The sequence below is a fragment of the Hydra viridissima genome, unplaced genomic scaffold, assembly GCF_058129835.1.
Source record: "Hydra viridissima isolate aposymbiotic clone 2 unplaced genomic scaffold, HvirCarnegie_v1 scaffold_4, whole genome shotgun sequence".
In the NCBI taxonomy this organism is placed as follows: domain Eukaryota; kingdom Metazoa; phylum Cnidaria; class Hydrozoa; order Anthoathecata; family Hydridae; genus Hydra; species Hydra viridissima.
The window spans coordinates 16,116,557-16,142,512 of NW_028324303.1; the positions used below are offsets into that span (position 1 = coordinate 16,116,557).

General features: G+C 30.1%; 3 protein-coding genes and 1 pseudogene across 8 annotated transcripts in view; 3 read left to right on the forward strand and 1 right to left on the reverse strand.

Moving 5' to 3' along the window:
• The window catches only part of LOC145180695 (uncharacterized), a 62,102-nt gene extending 40,010 nt beyond the window's left edge, over positions 1-22,092 (forward strand). The window contains exon 3 of the mRNA XM_090085506.1: positions 19,162-22,092. The gene's annotated coding sequence lies outside the window, so the exon portion shown is untranslated. The remainder of the gene's footprint in view (positions 1-19,161) is intronic.
• LOC145183425 (ectonucleotide pyrophosphatase/phosphodiesterase family member 5-like) lies at positions 130-2,088 on the reverse strand. The gene is made up of 2 exons (XM_080058774.2): positions 1,083-2,088; positions 130-829 (listed from the first exon to the last, which is right to left on the reverse strand). Exons 1-2 carry the CDS (start codon positions 1,810-1,812, stop codon positions 297-299), a joined length of 1,263 nt encoding a protein of 420 aa, XP_079914900.2. The 5' UTR covers positions 1,813-2,088; the 3' UTR covers positions 130-296.
• On the forward strand, positions 2,278-25,191 carry LOC145182480 (protein dispatched homolog 1-like). 6 transcript variants are annotated; one of them, XR_016451878.1, is made up of 10 exons: positions 2,278-2,394; positions 11,078-11,568; positions 15,133-16,323; positions 16,513-16,841; positions 17,011-17,242; positions 18,047-18,172; positions 18,581-18,863; positions 23,897-24,024; positions 24,207-24,290; positions 24,401-25,191. XR_016451878.1 is itself a non-coding variant. In XM_090085500.1 (10 exons), the coding sequence occupies exons 2-10, from the start codon at positions 11,085-11,087 to the stop codon at positions 25,040-25,042; spliced, it is 3,495 nt and encodes a 1,164-aa protein (XP_089941626.1). In that variant the 5' UTR covers positions 2,278-2,394; positions 11,078-11,084; the 3' UTR covers positions 25,043-25,191. The 6 variants fall into 6 exon arrangements, 2 of the variants coding, with proteins under 2 accessions (XP_089941626.1, XP_089941625.1); XM_090085500.1 differs by having other exon boundaries at positions 17,011-17,238; XR_016451875.1 differs by having other exon boundaries at positions 2,289-2,518; positions 17,011-17,238; positions 18,581-18,898.
• On the forward strand, positions 7,242-9,841 carry LOC149890131 (uncharacterized; annotated as a pseudogene).
• Positions 25,192-25,956: the final 765 nt, after the last annotated feature.

Below are 25,956 nucleotides of genomic sequence, written 5' to 3' on the forward strand. Positions count from 1 at the left end.
TTAGAAAATAAATGATAAAAAAGTTTCAAATAATTTTAAGTAAACACTAGACCATTTTGTGAAGCATATTCCCCTGAAACTGCAGATTTGACGTAACTTGATTAATTTGACATAATTGATTCAACTATGGAACGTTATAACTATTTATCTAACAAAATGATTTTTTTTTTTTTTACAGTTTTAGGTAGTTTTCTTCATTTTTCTATAACTCGTCGTTTGCGTTCGTTAACGCTGCATCAGCATGCTACAACAACTTTTACCGAAGATCATTCTTATTCATCTTTAAATTATTCCTCTCAATTTTCATTTACACTGAGAAATTTGCTGACCTTAGTCAAATCTCCGTCGTTTTTTTTTGGCGAAATTCCTAAAACTTTGCACATAAGTGAATAAATATCGACCAAACGTACAGACTGACTTTTGTAATTCTTTTTAAATGCAGGTCCGTATGCATAGAAAACTGTGTTCATACTTTTTACATCTGGGTGATATCCATGGTCTCCTATCTTCCACTTATCTGAAGTTTCTTGAAACCATTCTTTAAACTTTTTATTCCTTAAAATAGTCCAGCCAGGAGAACCAATTACTAAAATATCAGGCGCTCTATCGCTGTCCTTCAAGTGCAGCTCGTCGGGTATATTTTCTTTAAGATAAACTTTAAAATGATCTTGGGCTTCTTTTAAACCGTCATATATCTTTTTTGTGCGACCAGACTTGGCATATATATAAACAGAAGTTGTTCCGATAATATTTGATGCGTCATCAAGGTCCATATATTTGTCTAAGTACACAACTTGTTTATAGGATAGAGTAGTATGACCGTGATCTCCTAATGAAAAAGTTTAACACCGTTTATTTTTATTTCAACAACTTTCATTGTTGCTACAAAATAACAAAGCTCAGATCGAATCTTAGCAATTGAATTTTTCAGCCAATATTAAAGAGCTAACGAAAAAGAAAAAAGTTCATCATGAAAACGGGGTTTTAGCAATTGGCTATGGTTAACACTCCATTCGTCAAAAGACTCATAACAAGCGTTTCTTAGACAAGTAATCTGGAGAACAAAGTTGCATGCAACTTACCAACTATTATCACATTAACATTGAATAATTTTTGTTTTTGGAGTTTTTCTATCAAATCACCCAGCATTTTGTCTGTTTTAGATATTGTATTGTTAAGCTTTTGTTTACTTTCGTCATCCAAACCAATTGTATGAACTGTCTCATCAGGGTCCTCATAGTAAAAACCAACAAATGTTACGTTCGGTTTTTTTAACCAATTAATAATTAGCATAATTCGCTCTTCCAAAGGCATAACCTTGTCTTTTGGAGGAGAGGTATAAGGGTCAGAATAGTTTTGATCTGCAGTATATTTTGCTTTCATTCCCTGAAACAACACATTATGGCCAGGCCAATAGCATAATCCACTTTCAAAGCCGTTTAATTGATTCTCAATCCATATCGGTGTTGATTGGTTCCATGTTTTTTCGTCAAGCATGTTGAAAGCTTTTCCCGCCTGTTTATCAAACATAGTGTTCCCGAGAATCCCATGATGCTCCGGGTAAAGTCCTGTTACTATCGTTTGATGATTGGGTAAAGTTAAGGTTGGAAATACATTTATCACGTGTTCCGCTGAGACCCCGTGCTTTACTATCCAATTAAGATTTGGCGTGTATCCTTTTCTTTGGAAATCCCATCGAAATCCGTCCAACGAAATAAGCAGTAGTTTTTGCTGTTCGCTTTTTAAGTAAGAAGTTTTTACCAAGATGATTATGCTGAAATAAAAGTTGAAAAAAATAATTAAGTTGAACATATCTTGTCATAAAAGTTCACTCACTGTAAAGGTAAATCTAAGCACGACTTCGCTATTATCTCGTTTGCCGCATTAGCCCACTTAATCGCTTGACCAGACAAAAGCTGTGTAGATTTTTTATATATACACTATTGTTTTAAACAACATGAGCAATTTAGAAATATTTATGTACATAATAAAATCCACTTGGCATTTTCACCAAAGCGAACTTGTTTTTCTTCGATTCAGTTGAAGAATTTTTTAGCGACAACGTTTATTTGTTGAAATTCACCAAAAGATTAAATCACTCTCAAAGAGATTTTGATCAACCAAGATTTTAATAGTAATGACTGAGAGATTTAGACCACCTAGGTTTTCGCTAGTTATGACCAATATTTAGTTAAAGACTAATATTTGTTTATGAAAAACAAATAAAAATGTAAAAACTGCGCAAATCACGTGTTAGATTTTTATGTTAAAAAAAATCGCTAATATATATTTTTGACTTAGTTATTCAACTGGTTCTGCGAAGATGATAAACTAAACGTGGTTTTAATAAAAGCGACAAATTTAAAACGGAGATATCTTGACAAACAGGTTTACGTGAGTAAAGTTTTAAAAGTATTTTAAAAAAAGGAAAAGAATTTTTTTTAAGCGTGGGTGTGATTTGATCAACATGGCATCGCCAGAAACTTCTCTACCGCTACGAAATTATGGTTTTGGCTAAGTAATCTTTTTGAAGCATTTATATTTTTCTTTGTAAATATTTAAATGATAAAATGTTTTTTTACATTTTTTGTATAACGTGCTATAAATTAATCGCAAAACTCAAGATAATTATATTGCGACAACTTCGTGTATAGAAAAATATTCTGGCAAAAACCGTACTAACACTATTTATAAACTTTGCCATACTTTTTTGTTACCTGCAAACAAGAAGGCAGTTATTGCATAAAAATCTAATTTTTAAATTTCTGTAAGCCTCAACAAAAAATGACGTTTTTAAGTTCAAATCAAGTTTGGTATTATTAAAGGAATATCTTATCCCTATTATCATAAGAGGAACATCTTATTTCTATTAATATAAGAGGAATATCTTGTATGAAATGAAAATCTACTATCCTTCAGAATCAAAACCTGGCAGAAGATTTTCTCCAAACCTTCTTGTAAAAATTTCTTTTAAGATTTCATAATAACTAATCGCATGTAAAGCAACATAAGGGGGTATCTCTGTAAAAAAAATTTAAATTTTTGCATTGAAAAAATAAAAACAAATTCTACGAATGAAAAATTCGTGCAGGTGAAATTTCACTCCAACTATGAAATAGCTACGTTATTGCGCAATTTAAAAAATTGTATGATTAAGATTTCATAATTGCTAATTGCATGTAAAGCAACGTAAGGGGGTATCTCGATTTTTTGTTGCTTTTAGACAATAAATTATTTCTGTTAACTAAATGTTTAATACTTGATAAAAGCTATAAGCTAATGTTTTGAATACTTAGTGATGTGTTTTAAGATGCAGATGCATCCTTTTTTTTTTTTACTGAAACTTTTTGTATGCATAAAATACGGAAGGTGAACATCAAAATTATTTTGTTAAACTTTGATTTTATATCAGGGAATACAAGATTTGAGGGAAAAAATAAAACATCTGCAATGTAAGAAACATAATTTTATGTTTAATTAAAAAAAAAAAATTAATTTTTACATAAATCTTATCTACGCGTCTCTCTCTTTTTTTCTTCGTCATTTGCTTCAGAATACACGTTTGAATCACTCATCCCAATAAACTTTCTTAAACTGTGTTTTTCTTTTTTTGTTTAAAATATTCTAAAACGTCTCAATTTAAAGAAGTCTTCTAAACACTCCATATTTTGTGCGATGGAAATTATATTTTCTTCTTGACTCAAATTTATCATCCAAAATCTGAGTTTGATTGAATTGCAGCAGTTAATTGTCTAATTTCGTTCTCAACTAATGTTTCATCTGACAATACTTGTTTTGCAGGCCGTTATTTTGCAGTCCCATGTTCTGCATTTTATTAGTGTCCCATGTTCTGCATTTTATTAATTCATTTAGGAAAATGTTCATGTTTAGAAATATGTTAACAATCAATAGTTGATTTACAAGAGCTTAGGGATTTACATTCTTGAAAAATCTGCTTCATCCAGCCAATTTTTTTTTACTATAAACAGAAAAAGAAATCATTACGGATCTGTGGTTAAAAAAAAAGTCACTTCATCTTTCCAACACTAGGTCGTACAAGTTTTCTTGTAAGGCATGGAAGCTGCTATATCTTTTCCATTTATTAATTTTTTACAATTCCAACTTGATGGGTAATGGAGTAAGTGTAAAACTACCTTGTTGCCCTGTCTGCTTCAGCTGCTAGTCCCTTAATATAGTGCGATTCTAGGATAGGGTAGCAACAACTTTCAGGTCACCACTGAATGATTATCAATTTGATCTTAAAGACATCTTAAGAGCTCAAAATATTTTTTGAATGTTCTTTAATGTTTCTTTGATTGCAACTGCACAAGCAACTGGAGATGATGGTAGCTGATTGCCATTATGCAGCAATACGGCTTTTAGAAGTGATGCTGGTAAAAATTATTTGACCGATCGTCAAAAACTTCTGTGTACTTTATATAATAATAGTACACGTAACGCGAGACGTAAAACCTGACTTACTTCCCTTAAATCTTACTTGAAGTTCGTTTCAAGTGATTCATAATTTTTTTTACTGGCAAAATTTTATTTATAAAATTCTCGCTGTGAAAAAAACGTTGGATTTTTGCGTGTAAAACTCTTTATCTTATTCTTGGATACTTTTTAGCTGCATTCTTTTTCTTGATGCTGTTCTGATTTCCACTTCTGGAAACATTTTTTCAAATGGGTGCAGCCACTGTAAAGCATTGTAAAAACTTATATTTTGAGGTCTAAAATATTTCTGGCAAATTCACTAAAAATAAAAAAAAATTGCCAAAAATATTGTTAAAATCTAGTGCGGCATGTTAAGTCAGTTAAAAATAAATAAACAAATCCGATTTTATAGGTAAATAGAAAGATAGTAGACTTTAAAACAACTAATGAAGCACATGCTATAAAAATATTACGAAGGTTGATGCAAGTGACAATGAAAACAAATTTAACAATTAAAGTTTTCCTGAAGCAGAAGAAACTTACTTAAAATCCACTGACATATCTCCTGTTAAATTATATTGCAATCCTCATCCTCAAACAGTTACTTTAGGATTTCTTTGATGCTAAGCATTGCGATGTAACTTAACCGGTCATAATATTTTTCTGTCAACCAAGAGTTGCCCAAAATTGAAGGACAACATTTTTTTGAACAAAAAAATATTATGATTGTCAGCAGGATTCTGGACAAAAAAATATACCTCTGAATATTTTGAAATATGGGATTACTTTGTTGGAAAAACTCGCGATTCGTTTGTAAAAGTATAAATTTCGTTATTGCTGACGTAAACTAAAATACCATGATCAACACATGATATAATCAACAAATTGATCATCGTTACTCCTGAAGCCCCTAAATTAATATTTAGTCCGAATTGTAGCATCACAAAAATCAATTTCGAAAAAGTTTCAGATATCCTTTATTCTTTTAGATAAAAGTTAACAAAAGCCCTAATTCATCAATCAAAAACCTATTCAACAGTTATGTAAAAAAAAAAAAAAATTACTTTCAAAGATTGATTTGAAAATACACGTACTTCTTTAAGTTTTGAAAAATATGCAGTTTTAATTTATTGTACCAGAAAAATCTTAATTACTAATTTTTTTTCTTAACTATCAATTATATTTACAATGTTGAAAACCCATGATGGTTGCTTGAATAATGATATATATAAAGCAACACTATCTTTGACAAAAGATGTCTTCGCAAATGCTAAATGCGATATGCTGTCACAGAAATGAGATATGCCGTCACAGATTACAGAAATTCTTGCCATTCTGAGAAGAAATCAAAATAATTTCCCTTTTTCAATTTTATCCAAACTGCTTCAAATCTTTGGCTTAAAATTGACGTGAATGCTAACGGGCTAACTTGTTCCCGGAGCTCCCTTCATCTTTTCGTAGGCCTTAGGCAAATGCAGTGGCGTATATTTTTTTCTTTTAGGGCTGTCATTTTAATGTAATGGTGGATTAGCCAACAAAATGACCAAATTTTCTGTTCCCGGTTACATGAGACACTTGAGCACAGCTGGTCAGAATTGCTCATTCAGATCTGGTTTTTAACATATAAAGTTGGCATTCCCGTTCGGAATGAGGCTTGTAGCCGACTACCTAAAATGCAGTGGATCAGACTCATTAAATGATGGCATTACTTCTCAACAAACCTCTTCAAATGAATATGAATTTATTGAAACTACTGGAGTAAACAAAACTAGTTGTAAAATTGCACATAATCCTATCTTTTATATCAAGTGGAAATTAATGTGATGCTAGAGAGTTTCACTTTGGCTGGAAACTTCCAACCTCCAGATTATATCATTGGTGATACAACATGCCTTCGCAAGACCTTATTTTACGGACCAGAATCGAAAAGTATGGGGCTTAAGCAATTGATCTTTTAATTGAAGAAGCTCAAGAAGCTTAAAATAAAGATTGATTCGCGCTTCGAGAATGAAGTCATATGAAGATGTTGTGAAGTGTTGTGAACTGTTGTGAACATATGAAGATATTATGAACTGTTATGCAAATCTAATCCTGTCTTTTTGACTCACAAAAAAAAACTCCACCATCAGCATAAAAAACAATTTTTTTTTTTTTTTTATGGTGATGAACATTTTATTTGCTTGCACAAGGATAAAAACCAATTCGTAATTTTTAATGTAAAACAATTTTATTTTAAATGTTTTACACTTATTTTAAGAATTTGACACTATATATGCAATTAACTGACTTAAAAAACGAAAGACATTCTTTTTAAGTTTTAAGTGACGTAAGAGTTCTTTTTTATTTTAATACAAACAAATCGTATAACATTAAATGAATCTCTTCATTTCGTTTTCATTCAGATTTTTCTCAACCGCGCATTTTCTTCTTTTCATTAATACTCTAGAGGGTTTTAAAAGTAGAATACTCTTTTCAATTAATGACAGCCTTTTCATTTTCTCTGATTTTTATCTTTGTTATTTGTTTTGTTAGTTTTTCTTAGTTGGTTTGTAAAGATTTTTAAAGGAGCGAAAACCGCTAAAATTAGCAAAACGAGTAAGGTTAATAAAATAACCGCAAAAAAAAAAAAAAAAATGCGCCGTGAAAAAACAAGCCGCAAAATAATTCTTGCGTCAAGAAATGTTTTCTGGACGGAATCTTTAGGCATTGATTTAAAGCGCTCTTAGTTCTAATGGCGCGAACGCTTGTTATTGCATCTTCACTCATGGCCTTCTTTATAGAAGGCCTCGACACCGTGCGCGATTTTTTTTGACTGAAGGCCGGTTTTTAAAAACTTCTTATAAACGCAAATTTTGTTTGGATAAAGGTGTAAAATATTGATTGCTATTTTTCAGAAATGTTTAAAGTTATTCTTCAAGTGAATTTAAATTAAATAATTTAGAATGCCTTTAAAATGCTGTGTTCCAAAATGTTCCTCAAATTATAAGTCTTCAGGTTGTAATGTATCTGTATATAAATTCCCTCGTGAAGAATCTGAAAAAAATAAATGGTTTATAAGTATCCCTCGTTTAAATTGGACCGTTACAAAATTCACTGCTGTTTGTAAATTGCATTGGCCAGATGAAGCGGAGTTTACATTATGTCGTGGTAAATTGAGACCGATTCATGCTCCATCAGTGTTTCCAAATATCTCTAAAAGTTGTCTCTCCTCTCCACCACCAAAAATGAGAAAGACTTTATCTTCTTCTTCAAAAAGAGGTATCAAAAAAGATGAATTAGAAGAATATAAAATAATTGATAATTTAAACTTTGGAGAAATCGAAAAATACTTATCTAATGATAATGATTTGATTACATACAAGCAAAACAATTCAATTTTCATCCAATCTAAAGTATTCAATTGTGGAGTTCCACTATTTTTGCTGATAATTAATCAAAGTTTGTTGTTCGAAGCGTTTCATTTTGGTTCAAAATGTACTATTAAACCTCTGTCAAATAACAAAATTACTTCTCTTTGTACAAAGTCATCTTTAAACGAAGCCCTTAGATATCTGAAAATTAAGGATAAGGATCATAAAATTCAAATAATTCTTGAGCATCTAAATGTAATGGGAGATCATTCTGTGGGTTGTGCTGTCTATTCTGCTGATATAATAACGAGAGCTTTTGAATATTTTGCAACAAGTCGTTCCACCTACCATCGATTATGTTATGATTATCAGTTGCCAAGTATTCGAACTTTGACGCGCATAACTTCAAAAATAAACTCTCAGGATGATTTAACTTTTTTAAGTTCTGTGTTATCGAACTTAGATGAAAAAAAAAGAAATTGTGTTTTATTGATAGATGAAGTTTATGTAAAAACAGCATTATTATATCAAAGTGGAAATATTTTTGGAAATGCTGTTAATGATCCAGAGAAATTAGCTACTACTGTACTTTCATTTATGGTCAAAAGTCTTTATGGTGGACCTGAATTTTTAGCAAGAGTTTTACCAGTTAGTAATCTGACTTCAGATTTCCAACTAGAACAATGCAAATTAATTGTAGACACCATAGAAACCTCTACATGTAATGGTAAAGTAATTGCAATTATTACAGATGGAAATAAAGTTAACCAAAGCTTCTTTTCTAAATTCAAAACAGTAGAGGGAAAACCTTGGTTATGTCAAAATGGTTCTTATATTTTATATGACTATGTTCATCTTTTGAAGTGCATAAGAAACAATTGGCTAACAGAAAAACTAGGTCAGTTGCAGTTTATTCATAATGAAATAACTCACATTGCAAATTGGAGAGATTTAATTAACTTATATACACTTGAAAAAAACCAGTTAATAAAGTTATCCAAATTGACTGAAACATCAATAAATCCTAAACCAATAGAACGACAAAAAGTAAGCACTTGTTTACAAATATTTAGTGAAGAGACAGTTGCAGCTCTAAAAACTCATCCTAAAATAGAACAAGAAAGTGTCAAGGGTACTGTTATTTTTTTGGAGTTAATTATAGAATTTTGGAAAATAGTGAATGTTAAATGTCCAGGTGCCAATGCTAGATTTAGGGATGAGTCGCGTAATGTAATCAGATCTTCAGATGACATTAATTTAAAAAAGTTGCTCGCTATTGCAACAATGGCTGAAAATATGAAACCAACATCTGGTAAACGTGTTCGCCAGCTTACGAGAGATACAAGCAATGCTCTTTCACATACTTGTCGTGGCCTAGTTGATTTGTCTTGTCATCTTTTATCAAGTGGAAATGAATATGTTATTTTAGGTTGGTTTTCTAGTGATCCAATTGAAAAATGTTTTGGAAAACTAAGGCAAGGCTCTGGTGGTACTTACTTTATAACAGCTAAATCAGTTATCCAAAAAGTACGTATTCAACATGCTAAGCTGGTGCTACAACTAAATATTGATGTAGAAGGAAATGATGGCCATGACTGTCTTTTATGTCTTGAAGATTTAAATGATAGGGAAATTGATATAATTTACAATTTAGCAGATCTAGAAGATACTATAAATATAGACATTTTATATGCTATTGTCTATATTGCTGGTTATGTTCAAAAGTGTTCTACTGAAGAAAATGATGAAGATACAACTACATATTATGAAAAATATGGATCTTATTTGAATACTTTAAATAGAGGAGGATTAACTATTCCATCTGATACTCTATCTCAGTGGTCCTTATTTTGCTACATATTTTTTACTTTATTAGATAAAAGAGTTTGCAGAACATTTCTTATACGACAGTTTGCATTTATTGCAGAGTTGTACCGTTTTTCTATTGCAAAGAAACAATGCCAAACATTAGCAAACATTTTTTTAAAGAACTTTGCATTACTTCACACTCCCAAAAGTAATAAGAAACCAAACTAAAAGAAATCAAGCTTATGTAAAAAATTTTTTTCATGTTTAGTAAAAAAATAATTTGGTTTTTTATTGGTGTATTTTTCTCATTACTTATTATTTCTTATATATTATATATATAAAATTTTGATTTAAAATGTTTTTATTCATTTTAATAAATAATTTAAGCTTATAAAAAAGTTGTTAATTTAACGTCAAAAAAATAATTTTATAATAATGCATCAAAAAAATGCAAGTAGAATGTTCACTAATTATATATTTAGTCTTAGCAAAGCTATACAACATTTTTCTATTTTACTAAACCGCGATATTTTTTTTTAAATCGGCCTTCAGTCAAAAAAAATCGCGCACGGTGTCGAGGCCTTCTATAAAGAAGGCCATGTCTTCACTGTAGAGTTTATCAAAATCTTTTGTTAAAAAGTTCCATTATTTACAAAATAGTAAACAACGCGTCCGTATATGCTGCCATTTAATACCATTTTATGACCAGAACGACATTCAAAACTTAACCTTGAAGACGTGTAAAAAAAACTTCCAGAGACGAAGTACTTTTTAAAACTCTGCTATTTGTATTGGTAGAAGAGTTGATGAGGCTTTTGAATTAAAACTAAAAATTCACAGATAAAGAAGCTCTATTTCCCTCTATATTTGCGTGAAATGCTGAAGTTGTTGTGGTTCTTGGTAGACACTTCTTAACGAAAGTTTTACTTTAAAAAAAAAAAAAACACGATGTTTTTGAATGATAAAAAAAATATTCGCAAGTTCAGTTGTTTTTTTATCATCTAGATGATTTTTAAGCAAGCGCTTTTTAAGATTTTTGTCTTTCACGACAAAAAGTTAAAGAAAAAAAAAAAAAAATAATAATAAGCTAAAAGAATGCGTGAAAGTTTTTTTTTTAAAAAAAATAAAGTAAAAAAATTTTTAAAAATACATTCATATAACTGACTTATAAACTGAAGAAAATTTTAAAGAAATCAAAATTAAAAACATCTAAAAGTCGCAGGAAAACGAAAGCTTTTAAAAAAAACACAAAGCTTTTGCGGAAGAAGTTTTTCCAATTTAAATTCATTCGATAAACGACGTTTATCGAAAACTCATTCAAAACGACGTTTATCGAAAGTATGGATAAATTGCGAAACTGTTTTATATGTAAAACATTTGCTGCCCCTTATACATGCTTTTCAAGAACTTTTATTATAAAAAAAAGCTATTCATAACTTCCACATGTTGAAACTCTTTTAAACGTTTTTATTTAAATAATTTAGCAAAGAAATGAATTCATCGTTTAACGTGACACCACCTGTCCTCACAAGTTGTATAGCTGAAAATTTTGAAGAAAGCGAGGTAGTGAATTCCCAAGAGCACATATGCAGCAAAAGTCACGCTATAGATCGACACTTAAATAATTTCGAGTTTGAAAATCGTCAATTATTTGGAAATGTTCTGACTGGAAGAATTTTACCTTTTGAAAAAGATGTTTTAACTAATTCTTGGAGCAACGATTTTAAACGCGCTAAAAACTACAGAATGTTAAATGCTGAAAACCTCTTTGAAACTGAACATTTACATCGTAAAATAGAGAACGGGGAGCTAAAAGACAAAAATGGGCATATTAAAAATATTGAATTGCCTATCAACTCTCAGAAATGCTACAAATCAACAAACCTATCTTCATATGACAAACTTTCAATAGCAATAGCGAATTTCGGAGAGATCTTTTGTGCTTTCTACGTGAATCGACCAAAGGTGGCCTTCAGTAAGTTGCGTTTTTCTAATTTAAAGACCGGTAGCAAGAAAACTGTCTTTCAGAGTTACACTATAATTTTTTTTTACAAACATTACGTCTCAATTATGGAATAAATATTCTGTCACTTATGGTTTTTTTTTTTAACTCTAAAAATCCACTTAAGAACTAACTTTAAAATCTTCATAAGCTTTTAAGAAAATTCATAAGCTTTTAAAAAAACTCATTTGTTTTAAAAAAACGTTGACTTCCTCCATTTAAAATTTTTAAACATTAAAGAATGTATTCTATTAAAAGATATAAAAAATGCTATCTATAGATACATACATACATGCATACATACATACATACATACATACATACATACATACATTACATACATACATACATACATACATACATACATACATACATACATACATACATACATCAATACATACATACATACATACATACATACATACATACATACATACATACATACATACATACATACATACATACATACATACATACATACATACATACATACATACATACATACATACATACATTTGAACAAATTTTTACTTTGAAAGTAAATATCAGATTTGCCTAATTGAGTTCCACTTACCTAAATGTGTTATAGTTAAAATCCGTTAATGTTTCCAACAAAAATGCCTATATAAATTAAGAATCAAGATATTTTTTTTAACTTTTCAAAAGTTATAATTGAATCAATTTGACAAATATATGCAAAATTTGAGTGTCTGGTGCTTACAGCAGATTTTTATTTTATTTTTGACAGATCATAACTTAAAAATAAAAAAGATAATTATCTAACATTGTATAGTCATACTTTTTTACCCATATAATCCACTTTTGCATTTGTTTTTGACAGATTCCAAACAGTTTCAGAGTTAATATGCATTAAGTTTGCTAAATATTGCAAATTAAAGATGGTTTTTTCAAACTTTGACATGCCACAGTTCCATACCACACACTTTCGTGTATTTAGGTCAGTCACTTGTAATCAAATTATTTATTAGAAGTTAGTTAAACACTTGTTGTAAGCCTGCTAAAAAATAACTTTGAAAAAAAAAAAAAGAAGAAGAAGAAGACCTATACTTTGTTATAAGAACAAATGTAACCCTTTGACTTTGATGCTTTTGTAGCTTTAAAGTACTAGTTAAATAAAGCACTAAAGTTATGAAAAAGTAAAAATAAAAGATAAAACAATCATCAGAAAGATAAAATGCTTTTACATATGAACTACAAAGTTGCTTATTTCTGATTAATATCTCATAATAGTGTCATAACTATCCCTCTCATTAATTTCATGTTCACACCATATTTTTCATCACAAATCTCAAGCACAAGCCCTACATATGATTCATCATTATAAAAGCTGTATAAATCCATTTGTACCATTTCTGGAGGTTGAAAGATGTTTCATAGTTACAAATATCACTTGAAAGATAAAGTATGTTAGTAACTTTTATGTTTTTTTTTCAGTTCATGTGGTGTGAGTATTTGATTTGTAATTATTGCTCATAGACTAGCTTTTGCTGTTTCTCCTTTTGTAGTTTTTCTATGCTATCACATAGACTTTTGCCATAGGATGTGGTAAATAAATGACACTATGTGTTTGTTTTGTGATCTTTCAGGTGACATTAGATTTATGACAAAATTATATATTTTTTTACTGAAATGTTATACCATCACTGAAGCATTTTATTTTATAGATTGGTTTTTCTGAATCCAAATTTGTGTTCAGGGTATAGCCTCTTAAACTACCAATAAAGCAAATGAACTATTAACTAAGTGTTTTTGTTTGTGTACTTTTACATTATTATATACACAAATACAGTCTTTTTTTCTTGGTCATTGTCTTGTGAACTCATCACGCTGGTAAATTTCAATAATGTTCTCTCTAACAAATACAATAAAAAATATCTTTCAAAAATTATGCTTTTTAGCTTCAAGTTCAGCAAGTATCCTTTTTCCATTTTTAAACATTTGGGGTTTCTTAACAAGTTTTTTTAAAACTAAAAATGTTTTACAAGTTTTTTCAACTAACCATCTTTCAGTAGCTTATATTAATAGCTGAGCTTTTTCTTCTTTTACTCTTATTCTCATCTAAAAGTTTATCTGAATAATTGCAATTTATGCACTTTTGTTTGTTTTCCAATAATATATCTTTGTCTATATCTAATGGAGATGCTTCTAGATTTCTCATACTTGTTTAATGTTATTAAACATTTTGTTTTTCATATCCTAATTTGTAATTTTATCCAAATAAAGCTTTTAAAATATAAATGAAGACTGATAAGTTTCATCGTAGAATCCTAAGCAGAGTTGAACATATAACATCTAAAAAAAAGATATGCTTTTTACTAATTTTGGGTCCTAATATTTTCAGTAGTAAAATAATTAAAATGAACCCTGAAATACAAATGTGCTTAGAGCTAGCTATGCAACTTCTACATGCATTGAACTTTCTGAGTTTTAATTGCTATAATTCAGATACTGAAATACTAAAATCCAGATAGACAATATTTAGCAATACACATCATACTATAAAAGAAACTTTAAATATGTGCAGAATATTGTAAACTAGACATATAACTATGTGTAAATTATATAATTATAATAATATGCATAAAGTAAAATAAAAAATATCACACATTCTAAACTCATATCAAATATACTGAATGATTGGGTATAAATATCATTTAGGGGGAAAATTCAAAAAACACAGTTAAAGAGCTACATTTCTATGATAAATCTTTTTTTTTTTTTTTTTTTTTTTGAATGCATATAAAACCTCCAAGGTTTTGTAACTTATTTCAACTATTCACACTCTTTTTTAGGCTCAGGATGTGAATGTAAGTTTTCATATTTTTCAAAAAAAGTGATTTCTTTGCAGGTTGCTCCAAGTGTTTGACTAACTTCTAATGAATAATTTTAATTTTTACCACAAGTGGCTACCCTAAATATAGAAGAGTATCAAAAACTTTGGTGCTACAAGTCAGTGGGTATGGAACTGTTGTATGTCAAATTTTGAAAAAATCATCCTAAATTTGCAATATTTAGCAACTTTGAGGCACATTGACTCTGAAATCATTTGGAATCTGTTTTGGAAAAAAACAAATACAAAAGTTAATCAAGCTAAAATTTTAAGAATGTTTTCTGCATTAAATTTTTGGTTTATCAATTTTGAAACAAATCTGAGGTGGTACACACTGAAATAAAATGACTCTTGAAATATATAATTTTTTTTTTCAAATATTCAATAATGCCAATTTCACCTCTGTACAATGTTATATAAATTGATATGTATACACAAGTAAATCTATACACATTTAAATAAGGCATATTAATGATAATTGTACTTTGCATGTGAATTTACAATGGGAATTTACTTATTGTATTTGCAATTGAGTATTAAAGTATCTATGTATATAGTAATATGCCATGTTAAAAAAATATTAAACTGAACATAAATATATGTGTGTAACATGTATTTGTACACAAAAAAACACTTTACAGATGTATTTGCATATGCAGTTATGTGTATTTTTTCTTTTTTTTTAGCGATTGGTCTCTGCATTCAAATTTCTTTGGTTTTCATCACTGCTTGTTTGTATATTTCTAAATATGATATATTTCCTTATGATTTTACACAAGTCCCTTTAAACCTTGAAAAAGATCCAACAAAACTTCGTTCTGATGCTATCAAGTTTGTGATAGAAGATAGTCGCATTAATTTGCTGCCTGCAACTGCAATTTCTCAGAGTGAAAGAAGTATAAAGGAAGCACCATTAGAACTTGTTTATAGATGTAAGAATTCAAAAAGAAATGTTCTAACAGCAAAGAATTTAAAATCTATAGCTGTTCTTGAGAAGGAGTTATTTTCAAATCCATCATACCAAAGAGTGTGTCATTTAAAAAGTTTTAACAATTCTGTCGCTTGTTCTCCACCATTGTCACTGATAAATTTGTTTGATGGGACATATCGTTTTATAAATCCAATGTTTGATGATCCTCATTTTAAAAATATCGTTCCTATTCTTAACGTGGCAAACAATATAAGTGAGTTAAGACCATTAATTGCATTTAGTCTTGACAAACATGCAGTATTAGAAAGTAAAAGAGTTCATTCAAAGCATTTACGCTCACTCTTTTTTGCTGGGCTTCCTTTGCGTGGTTATAAACATATAGAAGATAGGAAAAGTGAGCAGCTTCTTTCATTAAAAAAGTATATTGTTGAAGGTTTTGGTCAGTTGCTTGCTGATAAGTACAAGTCTGGAGTTGGAGAAGTTGATGTATTTTATATGAACTTAGAATTATTTTTCAATGCAGTAGAAAAGCAAGTTGTTTGGGATTTACTTTTAGCTGGGGGCAGTTTAGTTTTCATATTTTGTTTTATTTGGTTTCAAACAGGATCTCTATGGATTACAGGTTGGGCTGTATTTAGCATACTCACAAATTTTTTTGGTGCAAATCTGATCTATCGAATAGTTTTGGATTTTAGATACATAGGTATATTTCATGTGCTATCAGTGTTTATTATATTGGGTATTGGAGCAGATGATATTTTTGTTTTTTACAACACATGGAAACTAATGGAAAAAGAGAAATTCAGCTGCTTAAAAAAGCATCTTACAGAAACATTCAGAGTAGCTTCTGGTGCGATGTTTGTGACATCATTAACTACAGCTGTTGCATTTTTTGCTAGTGCATCATCGCCACTCTTAGGAGTATCTTCTTTCGGTGTCTTTTCAGGTTTTAAATGTTTTACTAACTTTTAAATATCTGTTTATAAATTAGCAGCATCAGTTTAGTTTAATTCTAAGTGAATGAAGTAAACAAAAGATGTTAATTTTTATTTGCATAACTAACATAATAGATAAAATAAATTATAGATTAAATTGATATTAAAGCTAAAAGAAAATGTTTTCGTCTTTTTTTTAGGTATTCTGGTAATGGTTAATTTTTTTTCTGTGTGCATTTTTTTTCCAAGTGTTGTCGTCACTTATCATTATTATTGGAGAGATTTTAACCTCTGTACTAAAACCATAAATCGATCAACAGTAAACAATCCAGCTGAAAGTGGTAACAATGATGCACCTCAAGATGATATGACCATTATGTTTAAAGCTGTAGTAAAATGGTTTGAAAGTTCATATGCTAACAATTTCATCTTGCATAGTAAAATTCGATGGGTTGTGTTACTAGTATTTTTAGTTACATTCATTATCTTTCTGGTATTTGCTTTAAAAATTGGGCCTGATGAAGAGATGGTATGTTAGTTAACAGTGTTGTAAATTAAGAATTTTTGTTTGTTATTGCTTTTATATGTTTTTGCTTTGCATGTTATTTTCAAAATTCAGTCAAGAAATGGATTTACTAATAATAAACTATTATAAAGATATTTTTTGATAAATGCAAGCAAATCTTTTTTGTTTTAAGGTTCAAGTTTGGCCAAAAGGTACAAATTGGTATGATATGAGGCAGATCAAATTAAAAGCTTTCACAGAAGTAGGAGGGGGCATAGATGTTATCAGAGTTTATATAGTTTGGGGGTTGAAAAATCAAGATCGAAAAAGCTGCCACTTTACTGATTTTAATTGTAAAGGAAAAACTGTTTTTGATGAGAGTTTTGATATGAATACTCCAGGGTGTCAGATTGCTATTTTAGTAAGTAAGTGTTAATCATTAATATTTAACTCATTGAAAATCCAAAGTAAATAATCCAAAGTAAATTTTTATCAGTTTTAAGTGCAAAATTTTAGAGAGTTCACAATTAATTCCCCCTGAATTTTACATATCATTTTAATTGTTCTTTTTTTTAATTGTTTTTTTTTTAAATTGTTTATTAATTTATACTTAGCAAGGTTTTTTGTTAAAAAGGTTAATTGTAATGTTTATTGCAATGTCAATCAGAATGTTTATTTTAATTAAATCTAAAACAAAAGGTTGTAAATATTTCAGGTCAACAAATTTTCTGTAATTAACTATTTTCTTTAATGATAAATGTTGTGCTTCTAATAGACTATAAATTGAACTTCCTTGCCTGAAATCCTAATTTTAAACTATTTGTTTCTTTTAAACTTTTAACCTTATAATCATACAAATGTTGTAATGTCCTAACTTTTTTATAAACGTGGTAAGTTTTTATAGATTGGATGAAAAAATTATGTGTATTACACTGTAGTTATCAGAAACAAACGCTAAAAAAAACAATAAGGGTTCAACATTAATTCTTTTATGTTTTTAAAGTATTGATGGGGTTTTTATTAAACCTTTTTTATTTTTTTTTAACATTTCTTTAAATTATTTTTTTCTTTATCTTCATCAAGTTAAATCTTTTTTAATCAGAGAGCAGCTTGATACAGATTATTGTCTATTAGTTTTATTTTTGTCACCATGTTTATTTTATTTTTTTAAAGCAATTATATCACTGTGAGCCTGTATTGTCATTTGAAGTACCAAAATTTTTATCTAGAATTTTTGTCGAAATCTGAAATCTTTATCTTCTCATGAAGCTTCTAAGCTAGCAATTCGGAGAGATGTTGCGACTGGTGAGTTGGAGGTGTCATGTTTCATTGATGAAATGGATAAATATTTTCAGGCATGATATTTTTTTGAGGAATATAGAGCAAAATATTTTAGTATGTCATAATAATGTATGTCATAAATGGTCAGTAAGGTTTGTGATATTTTCCATTATAACCTAGCAAAGTTTTATATTTTAAAGTATTTGAAGTAACTCTTCTCTACCCATGGAAGACAAATAAATTTACAAAAATTGCTGACTGTATCTTATTGAGTAGAATCCTTGTTGAGTATTTCAGATGAAATTAGCGCTATTTCTTTGGTCATGTTTAACTAGCATACTTATAATTATATAAAAACATATTTCCATACGAATCGCATATGAAAGTAAAAGAAAGAGGATTCTACTAAAACTATGAAAGTAAAAGCTCACAAATCCTAAAGACTATCAAAAATATATTTAATGTAAATGTTTTTTTTTTAGTCAGGCAAGCAAAATCAGAGCTCAGCATTGAATTTGAATGTCAGTATTCCTTTGAATGAGCATAGCGTAAAGTCTTTAATGAAATCACTGCCAAATGTATACAATTCTTCAATCTTAACAAGTGATTATCATCATTATTTTGAAGTAGCGCTAGGTTACTGGCTTTCAGGTGGAGGTCACCCAGAAAAGAAGTTTGATTACTATAAGTATGCTTCATATATGGGTGGTACACTTGATAATACCATATCAGCAAAGGAAAATTCTACACTTTCACTAGCTCAAGGTGGATCTATAATTTATTATCTTTTAAAAATTTAAGTAAGTTAAAAAGTTTATTGATTTTATTTTCTTATATTTCAACAAATCTTATTATTGTCATAGTAAAATAATAATTTGTCACTTGGAGGTTTTATAAGTTGCTTCCAAAACAGATGCACATTATAAGCAGTACTTAACATTATAGTGCATCAACCTGAATAACATCAAAGATTAAGATTTATATGAATGATAAAATATATATATATATATATATATATATATATATATATATATATATATATATATATATATATATATATTAGGGTGTGACAGTTGCCCCAAATTTGTCATATGAGGCTGTTCATAATTTTGGTATTGTGTTTAGTCATAAAAATAAGATTTATAATGTTTTTTTTAAGATTAATCCACAATTGAATGAGCACCGTCAAGTTTAAAATACAGAATTTAGCCTAAAAATCACTATTTTTCCTACACTCTAATACCATGGTGGAGCTTAGAAAATAAAAACGGCTTTCTTATATTAAATACAGCTATGCAAAGTACAAGATGATATGAAAAAGTTTTTTTTACATGGTGTAATAAGGTATAATTGTCTAAATGAAACTACTCGTTTTCCTGGACTAGAAACCATGATTTCTCTTTTTGTGTACGCAACCGCTTTCGCTGATTAGGAACCCGTTGTCTATCAGATTCTACTACTTGGAGAACATATTGAAAGTGCTTCTCATCCCTAGTTACACTTAGAAAGTCATGGCACACCTTTACACCACGCTCTGCTGCCTCATTTACCACCTGAAGTTTGTCGACAATCAGCTTCATGTTTTGATAGTCTTCCCTATTCATCCAATCATGTGCTGGAGCATAGAGGAATTTATAGGGCATACCAAAAATGCTAAAAAATCTGAATGAATCTGGCCCAATTAGGTCAACTAAAGAAGTACCACATTCTATTGTAGGAGGAAGGTAGGGCTTGCCATATCCCCCAAAGTTAAGTCCAACTCTCTTTGTGACAGAAGTCTTTTCAAAGAAAAGAATGGATTTCCTCATTTCCTCTTTAGTTTCTACTGCTACCATAGATGAGAACAGAGCCAATGGAATCAACTCCTCAGCTAAGTACCAAGTGTGCCGACTGAATGCCATACAAGCACTTTCAACAAGAGTTGAGTCATGCTCAGCAAATTTTACCAGCTTTTCCACTAAAATCAAGTCATTAGCTGGTGCACTAGCTGGTACAGGACAAACAAGCCACCACTGCACATATACTGAAACTGTGAACACAACAAATCGTTCCAATTTTCTTATTTGGTTACTAGTAACAATTTCAGCTTTATGAAAATGTTCTTTGATCTGTCCAGACAGAAGCACAATCTTTAGAGAATAAAGGAGCTTACTCATCCACCTTGCTTTGTGAAGGGCACCAGGATAGCGCATCTTGAAGTTCTTTGGTTCAGATCCCTTAGTTATTATAAGCAAACAAAGCTGAACCAGCTCTTTGTAGTCACCTTGTGTGAAAGGTTGTGTTAAAGGTTCACGAAAAAAATTAGCCATCTCTTCCTGGTGTTCTTCTTTTATAAACATCATATTAGGGTAATGATACTTCGCTTGTTCATCTGATGATAGTTGAGGGAAATGTTTTTTGAACCTAGAAAAGTGAAAAAGATAGTAGATAAATGTTAGCTTGTAAGTTAAAAATATAAAGAGTAAGTTCACTCATCCCGATTTTTAAAAGTAGCTTTTTACTATTACATGTGTCTCTTCATTGATTGAAGGTAACACTAATGGTATATTCAATTAGACTCACCTTTGAAAGATCAAAATATTTGGACTAGCTGATGTCTCAACTTTCAAACCTACCCAGCAATGACTCAAAAGTAATTCACCCACATGCCTTCGACAAGTAAACCAGAATAGGGCACGATCTAATTCCTTCTGTAAAGATACACATGCAGCAGTTCTCTTTCCTGAAAATGCATACATCTACAGTTTAGATGTAAGATCTTTATTCATATATTCTAAGTTTAATTAAGTAAGTTTACCTGTATTTGATGAAGTTGTATCAAAAACCATACCAATAACATTTTCTTCGCAATTCCAATCTCTAAGAAGTTTTTTAGTTGCTTTTGATATGATGTCTCCAAGAACTTTACCAGTTTCTTTAGTTGATTTTGGAAGTGGAGGAACGCCAAGGAGCTTTGTCCCATCAGCACCACACACAAGAATTGGTAATCGGTCATCTGTTCCTTTGGAATCAAGAGTGTCCATAAGTTTTCCATCCCAATGCACAAGCATTATAGGCGATGGCATCCAATTTTCTTTGATCTTCAAACTTATTTCAGGTACAATGGCGGTTCTATACCGATGGGCTGTCCTTGCATTTAGACATAGCTTGTAAAGGTCACCCCCACATGCCGCTACAAGGGAATGCACAATTGCACTAAGTTGGGTTGATGAGATGTTGTTACGGATACTGCATGAAACAAGATCAGGGTTTTTCAATATATCATGAGGAACAAAGATATCTATGCCACATTTAACTAATCTTCTGTGTTTCCTACTTTGTGCTATGGTGGTAACTTCTTCAATATTCTCATCCTCACAAGAGCTAGTGCCTGGTTCAAGATTTATCATTTCAAAAGTACGTTTACACGGGTTTAGTTCTTCTCGCTCCAGATGATGTTTTTGTCTTTCTATTCGCTTTTTTGTCTTTTCTGTGATTACTTTATCCAACCCAGAATATGTAGCTACTCTATCATTCAACATGCTTTTCATAAATTCAATATCAATATCGATGGCGTCTTGTTCAACTTTAGTTAACCCCTTTTTCTTTGCAGCCATGTCCTTTAGAACTGTGTTCTTATAAAATTTCATTGTCAAATTCAATTCTGATTTGAATTTTATTATTCTAGGTTCATCCTCTCGTCTTCTATAATCTTTCAATTTCATCAAGCTAATGAATTCTTTTTAATAGTAATCTTTGATTACTCTACCAATATTGTTTCTGCCTTCTAGAGTTGGGATATTGGCTTTCTGATAGTGTAAGAGCACATTTCCTATAGTTGCAGATAAAGCTTGATCCCAGTGCAAATCCTTCAGGTTTGATAAAAGGCATAACAATACTTGTCTTTGTGTTGGCAATTTAGAACCTTTAATTTTCTTGTCATCATCTCCAGGATTGGTGCCAAGTAATAGTTTTATATATTTTTTGTGTACTTTTTTATCCATTATTGTATACTACAAAATACAATAACAGTAATATGTAATAACATATAATAATATTTATCTGAAAAAATATCAATATATATATTTTTCTGAAAGAAGTTCAAGTTACAGTTCAAAGTCATTAACAAATGGTAATAAACATCAGGGTCAAACTAGGGTCGAGGGGTTGGGAGTCTGGGGTATATTCCCCCTGGCCCCTGCCAGACACGAAGGTCCTGTGCCTAACTATAAAAAAAATGAACAAGTAAAACACACAAAAAGACATAAATAATAATAATAAATGTTTATATGCTTCAATTTTGTAAAAATGCAATAAATATTGTAGTTATTTCTAGAATTAAACTGTCACATTTTACTGAATAACATTATCAGAAATATCCTCTACCCTTATCTCCAAATAACCAAAATTAAACCCTTAAGTGATTAAGGGTTTATATTATTTTGTGCTTAATTTTTTGCTACCACAAGGGCCTTATCTATGTCTTGCCTCCAGGCCCCTTACTGCCAGTCGGATCCTGCCCAATATATTGAATAAAAGTGATAAAAAACAAAAACTTTGCAAGGTTGGAGCTACCACAAAAATTGCACAATCTTCTTGAAATTTCACATAAATGCTAGTTAGACCAATATGCAATACTAAAATTATGAACAGCCCTCTACAATAAAAAATTAATATTTTAGGGGCAACTGTCACACCCTTATATATATATATATATATATATATATATATATATATATATATATATATATATATATATATATATATATATATATATATATATATATATATATGTCTAGACCAGAAAGTATAACAGGAAATACATTTATTTGAATACATATTTCTTTTGAAGATTAAACAAAAAAAGATGATAAAAGTAATACCAATGAATGTCCAGGCTTGTTGGGCTGCGGTTTTACAAGCTTCGGCTCCCTATACGCATTACAAGAAAAATTACAAAAACTTGGGAGCTGTATTTTCAGTGTTTTTTGTCAGTTGCCGTGTTTTCCATATTTCTTTGCAATTGCTGTATTTCGCCGTGTTTTATGCGGTTTTGTACAAAAAAACTCTTTTTTTGTGATTCTCTACACGTTACTTCCAACTTCTTAAACTATATTTAAATAGCATAATGCAGAAAATATTAATTGAATTCTGCTTTCATTTCTTCCTGACTTCAGCTCTGGCTCATAAAAACTAGCCACTCTACAGTTCCAAGTCTTGGACTTGGTTAGGGTCCCTGCAAGCCTGCCAATGGGTTGTTTATGTGCTGCAAAACAACTAGAAACTTGTTTGAGAATATTTCAAAGCTTACTTTTCTACAAAGTTCTCCTAAAATTCTTAATCAATTTAGTAAGTATAATCGTGTTTTCATCAAAGGTGATGTTTTACAAATATGTAATCCTGCTAACTTTTCTAAAAAAATTTCAATCAGCTTCACTATAGCTGTTAAAAATGGATTAAGAATTATTTCATAATTCTACTGTTGTCTTAAAAAACACAAATAGATTTTTAACATATAGTAGTTTAGTAATGTTTTAAAGAAATTACAATTTCTTTAGTAAATTTAAAAACTTGTACAAAGAGCTTTTCTTGGTCATTTTGTTATAGCATTATTGTTTTCAATGTTAAGAATCTATTTATTTGGTAGAAGTTAGAATCCTATAATTAAAAAGTGAGAAAAAAGAACACTTTATTTATTATGATGGTTACCCAATTTCTTTATGTATTTGATGTGATATTCTTATTTGAAAACCACTAACTAAAAAATTTTAATAATAAAATAAAAAAACAAAATTTTAATTTTTCTATTTTGTCATTAGGTGGCCGTCGTGGTAACAGGTTAAGATATGTGGCAGTCGTTGTGAACACAACTATATCAGGATCAACTTTAAGATACAAACAAGGGAATGAACTTTCTGAAAATTGGGAAAAATATCTCGCAACAGAGGTAAACAAACCAAATTGTGATCTTCCAAAATACTGACAAGATTACTGTAGATAATTCTCTCATATTTGCTATTTAATTCTTAATTTGTTTAATTTTTGGGTTTGCGTAAAATTGAAATAGGGAATATGTATATGAATATGTAGAAAATATATTTGAATGGTAAATTATTGTTTTGTTTCCAGACTAAAAATATGCCATCATCTTGCAAAAATGCGTTTCAGTGCACTCCTGAATGGAACAATTGGCATTGGTTAAAAGTACAACGTGTATGATATTTAAATTTGTTTAAAGTACAAAACATGCTTTATGTAAAACAAAGTTGTTCCAAATTGTTAGGCGAAATGTTTTTAAAATTTTTAATTTTTGCCAATTATAGGAGCTGATGAGTAGTGCTAGAAAAGGAATTATCATTGGCTTATGTCTTGCTTTCCCTGTTCTTGTCTTAGCAACTTTCAACTGGATAATTGGTATAATAGCGACAGCTGTAATCGGTTTAATCACCCTGGCAGTTGTAGGGTTAATACCTTTAGTTGGTTGGCAGCTAGGTGTTTTGGAATCAATAAATCTGACTCTTGTTGTTGGTCTTTCTGTTGACTATGTCGTTCATCTCGCCGATGGTTATGTCAGATCTTCGCATGATAAACGTGAAGATAAAGTTCGTTTTATGCTTGGCCATGTCGGGATGTCGGTAATAGCCGGAGCAGCGACGACCATCGGAGCATCAGCATTTATGCTTGGTTCACAAATCAGGTTTTTTCTACAATTCGGAGTTTTCATGTTTTGTACTATTGGCTTTGCAATTATATTCGCTCTTATTTTGTTTTGTTTGATCGTTGGGATTATTGGTCCAGAAGGTTCCACAGGCAGTTTGAAAAACCTATCATATCTTTTTAAGAAAAGATTACCTGATACCAATCACCTTAAAGAAGACAACGGTGTATTAATAGAGAAAATTGAAATAAAACCGCTGCTTATGCAAAGTGTCACAACTAATTTGACTACTATGAGCAAAATTTAGAAATAGTTTAGCTAAGAAACTTTTAGAATTATGAGACATTCGCTAACTTTTTATTCCTTGTTAAGAGTTTGATATCTTGAAAATTCGTCAGATTATATCTATAGGACATAGCGACGTTCTCACAAATAGAAAATTTAAATTATTTTAGATAACTTTTGTTTTTGTTTTCTACGAATTCTGTTTTAATGGTAATTTTTGTAACGCCTAGTTAGAGGTACCTGAGAAACGTTTTGTACAAGTCTTAAGCCTTAGAGTATGTTTAAGCATTTTTTTTTTTTCTTTTTCAGAATTTTTTTTAATTCTGGTAAGACTTAAATGGTAGACACTGGTTTTTCTGAACTCGATTTTTATTCTGTGATCGAGAAAATTATCTTTTGTGATTCAAGTTGAAAAGTTGTACTCATGCTCACAATGGAAGTTTGAGTCTAGTCGAACTTAGTAAATTTGATCCGGTCATACAGGGGCATAAACGAAGGGCTCAAAATGATGAAATTCATGGTCGCTACAATTGAAATGAGCTCAATTGGTTGATGGTAAACAAATTTTAACTCAAAGCAACAAAAGTTTGTTTCATTCCAACTATTTAATGTTCCTTGTATAGTTCGACTGAAGAGATTTCAATGGCAATGTTTAACTTCACGTCGCTTTTTAGACGTTTACTTTGTTATAACACAACTGTAAATGACCAGCGGCCTGTTTCTATTACGTTTATTCTATCGGACCTGCTCAAATAAAAGATGCAATTTCAAAGGGACAAAATATTTTAGAATTATTTAAAGAAATGTTTTTGAATGGTTATTGAGGAGGACGAAGATAAATCCTGTGAGGAGGGAGAATTAAATTAAAAACAACGATCGGAAAAGACGTACACAAGATAGCTCGTCCACTCTTTATATATATATATATATATATAT

Excerpts from the sequence above, each read along its gene's own strand:
- LOC145183425 (XM_080058774.2), bottom strand. The coding sequence starts at position 1,812 with ATGTTCAACTTAATTATTTTTTTCAACTTTTATTTCAGCATAATCATC. Across the intron at positions 830-1,082 it reads TGTTAATGTGATAATAGTTG|GAGATCACGGTCATACTACT; the intron begins GTAAGTTGCATG and ends CTTTTTCATTAG.
- LOC145182480 (XM_090085499.1), top strand. Across the intron at positions 16,842-17,010 it reads TTGGGCCTGATGAAGAGATG|GTTCAAGTTTGGCCAAAAGG; the intron begins GTATGTTAGTTA and ends TTTTGTTTTAAG. Across the intron at positions 18,864-23,896 it reads TACACTTTCACTAGCTCAAG|GTGGCCGTCGTGGTAACAGG; the intron begins GTGGATCTATAA and ends TTTTGTCATTAG.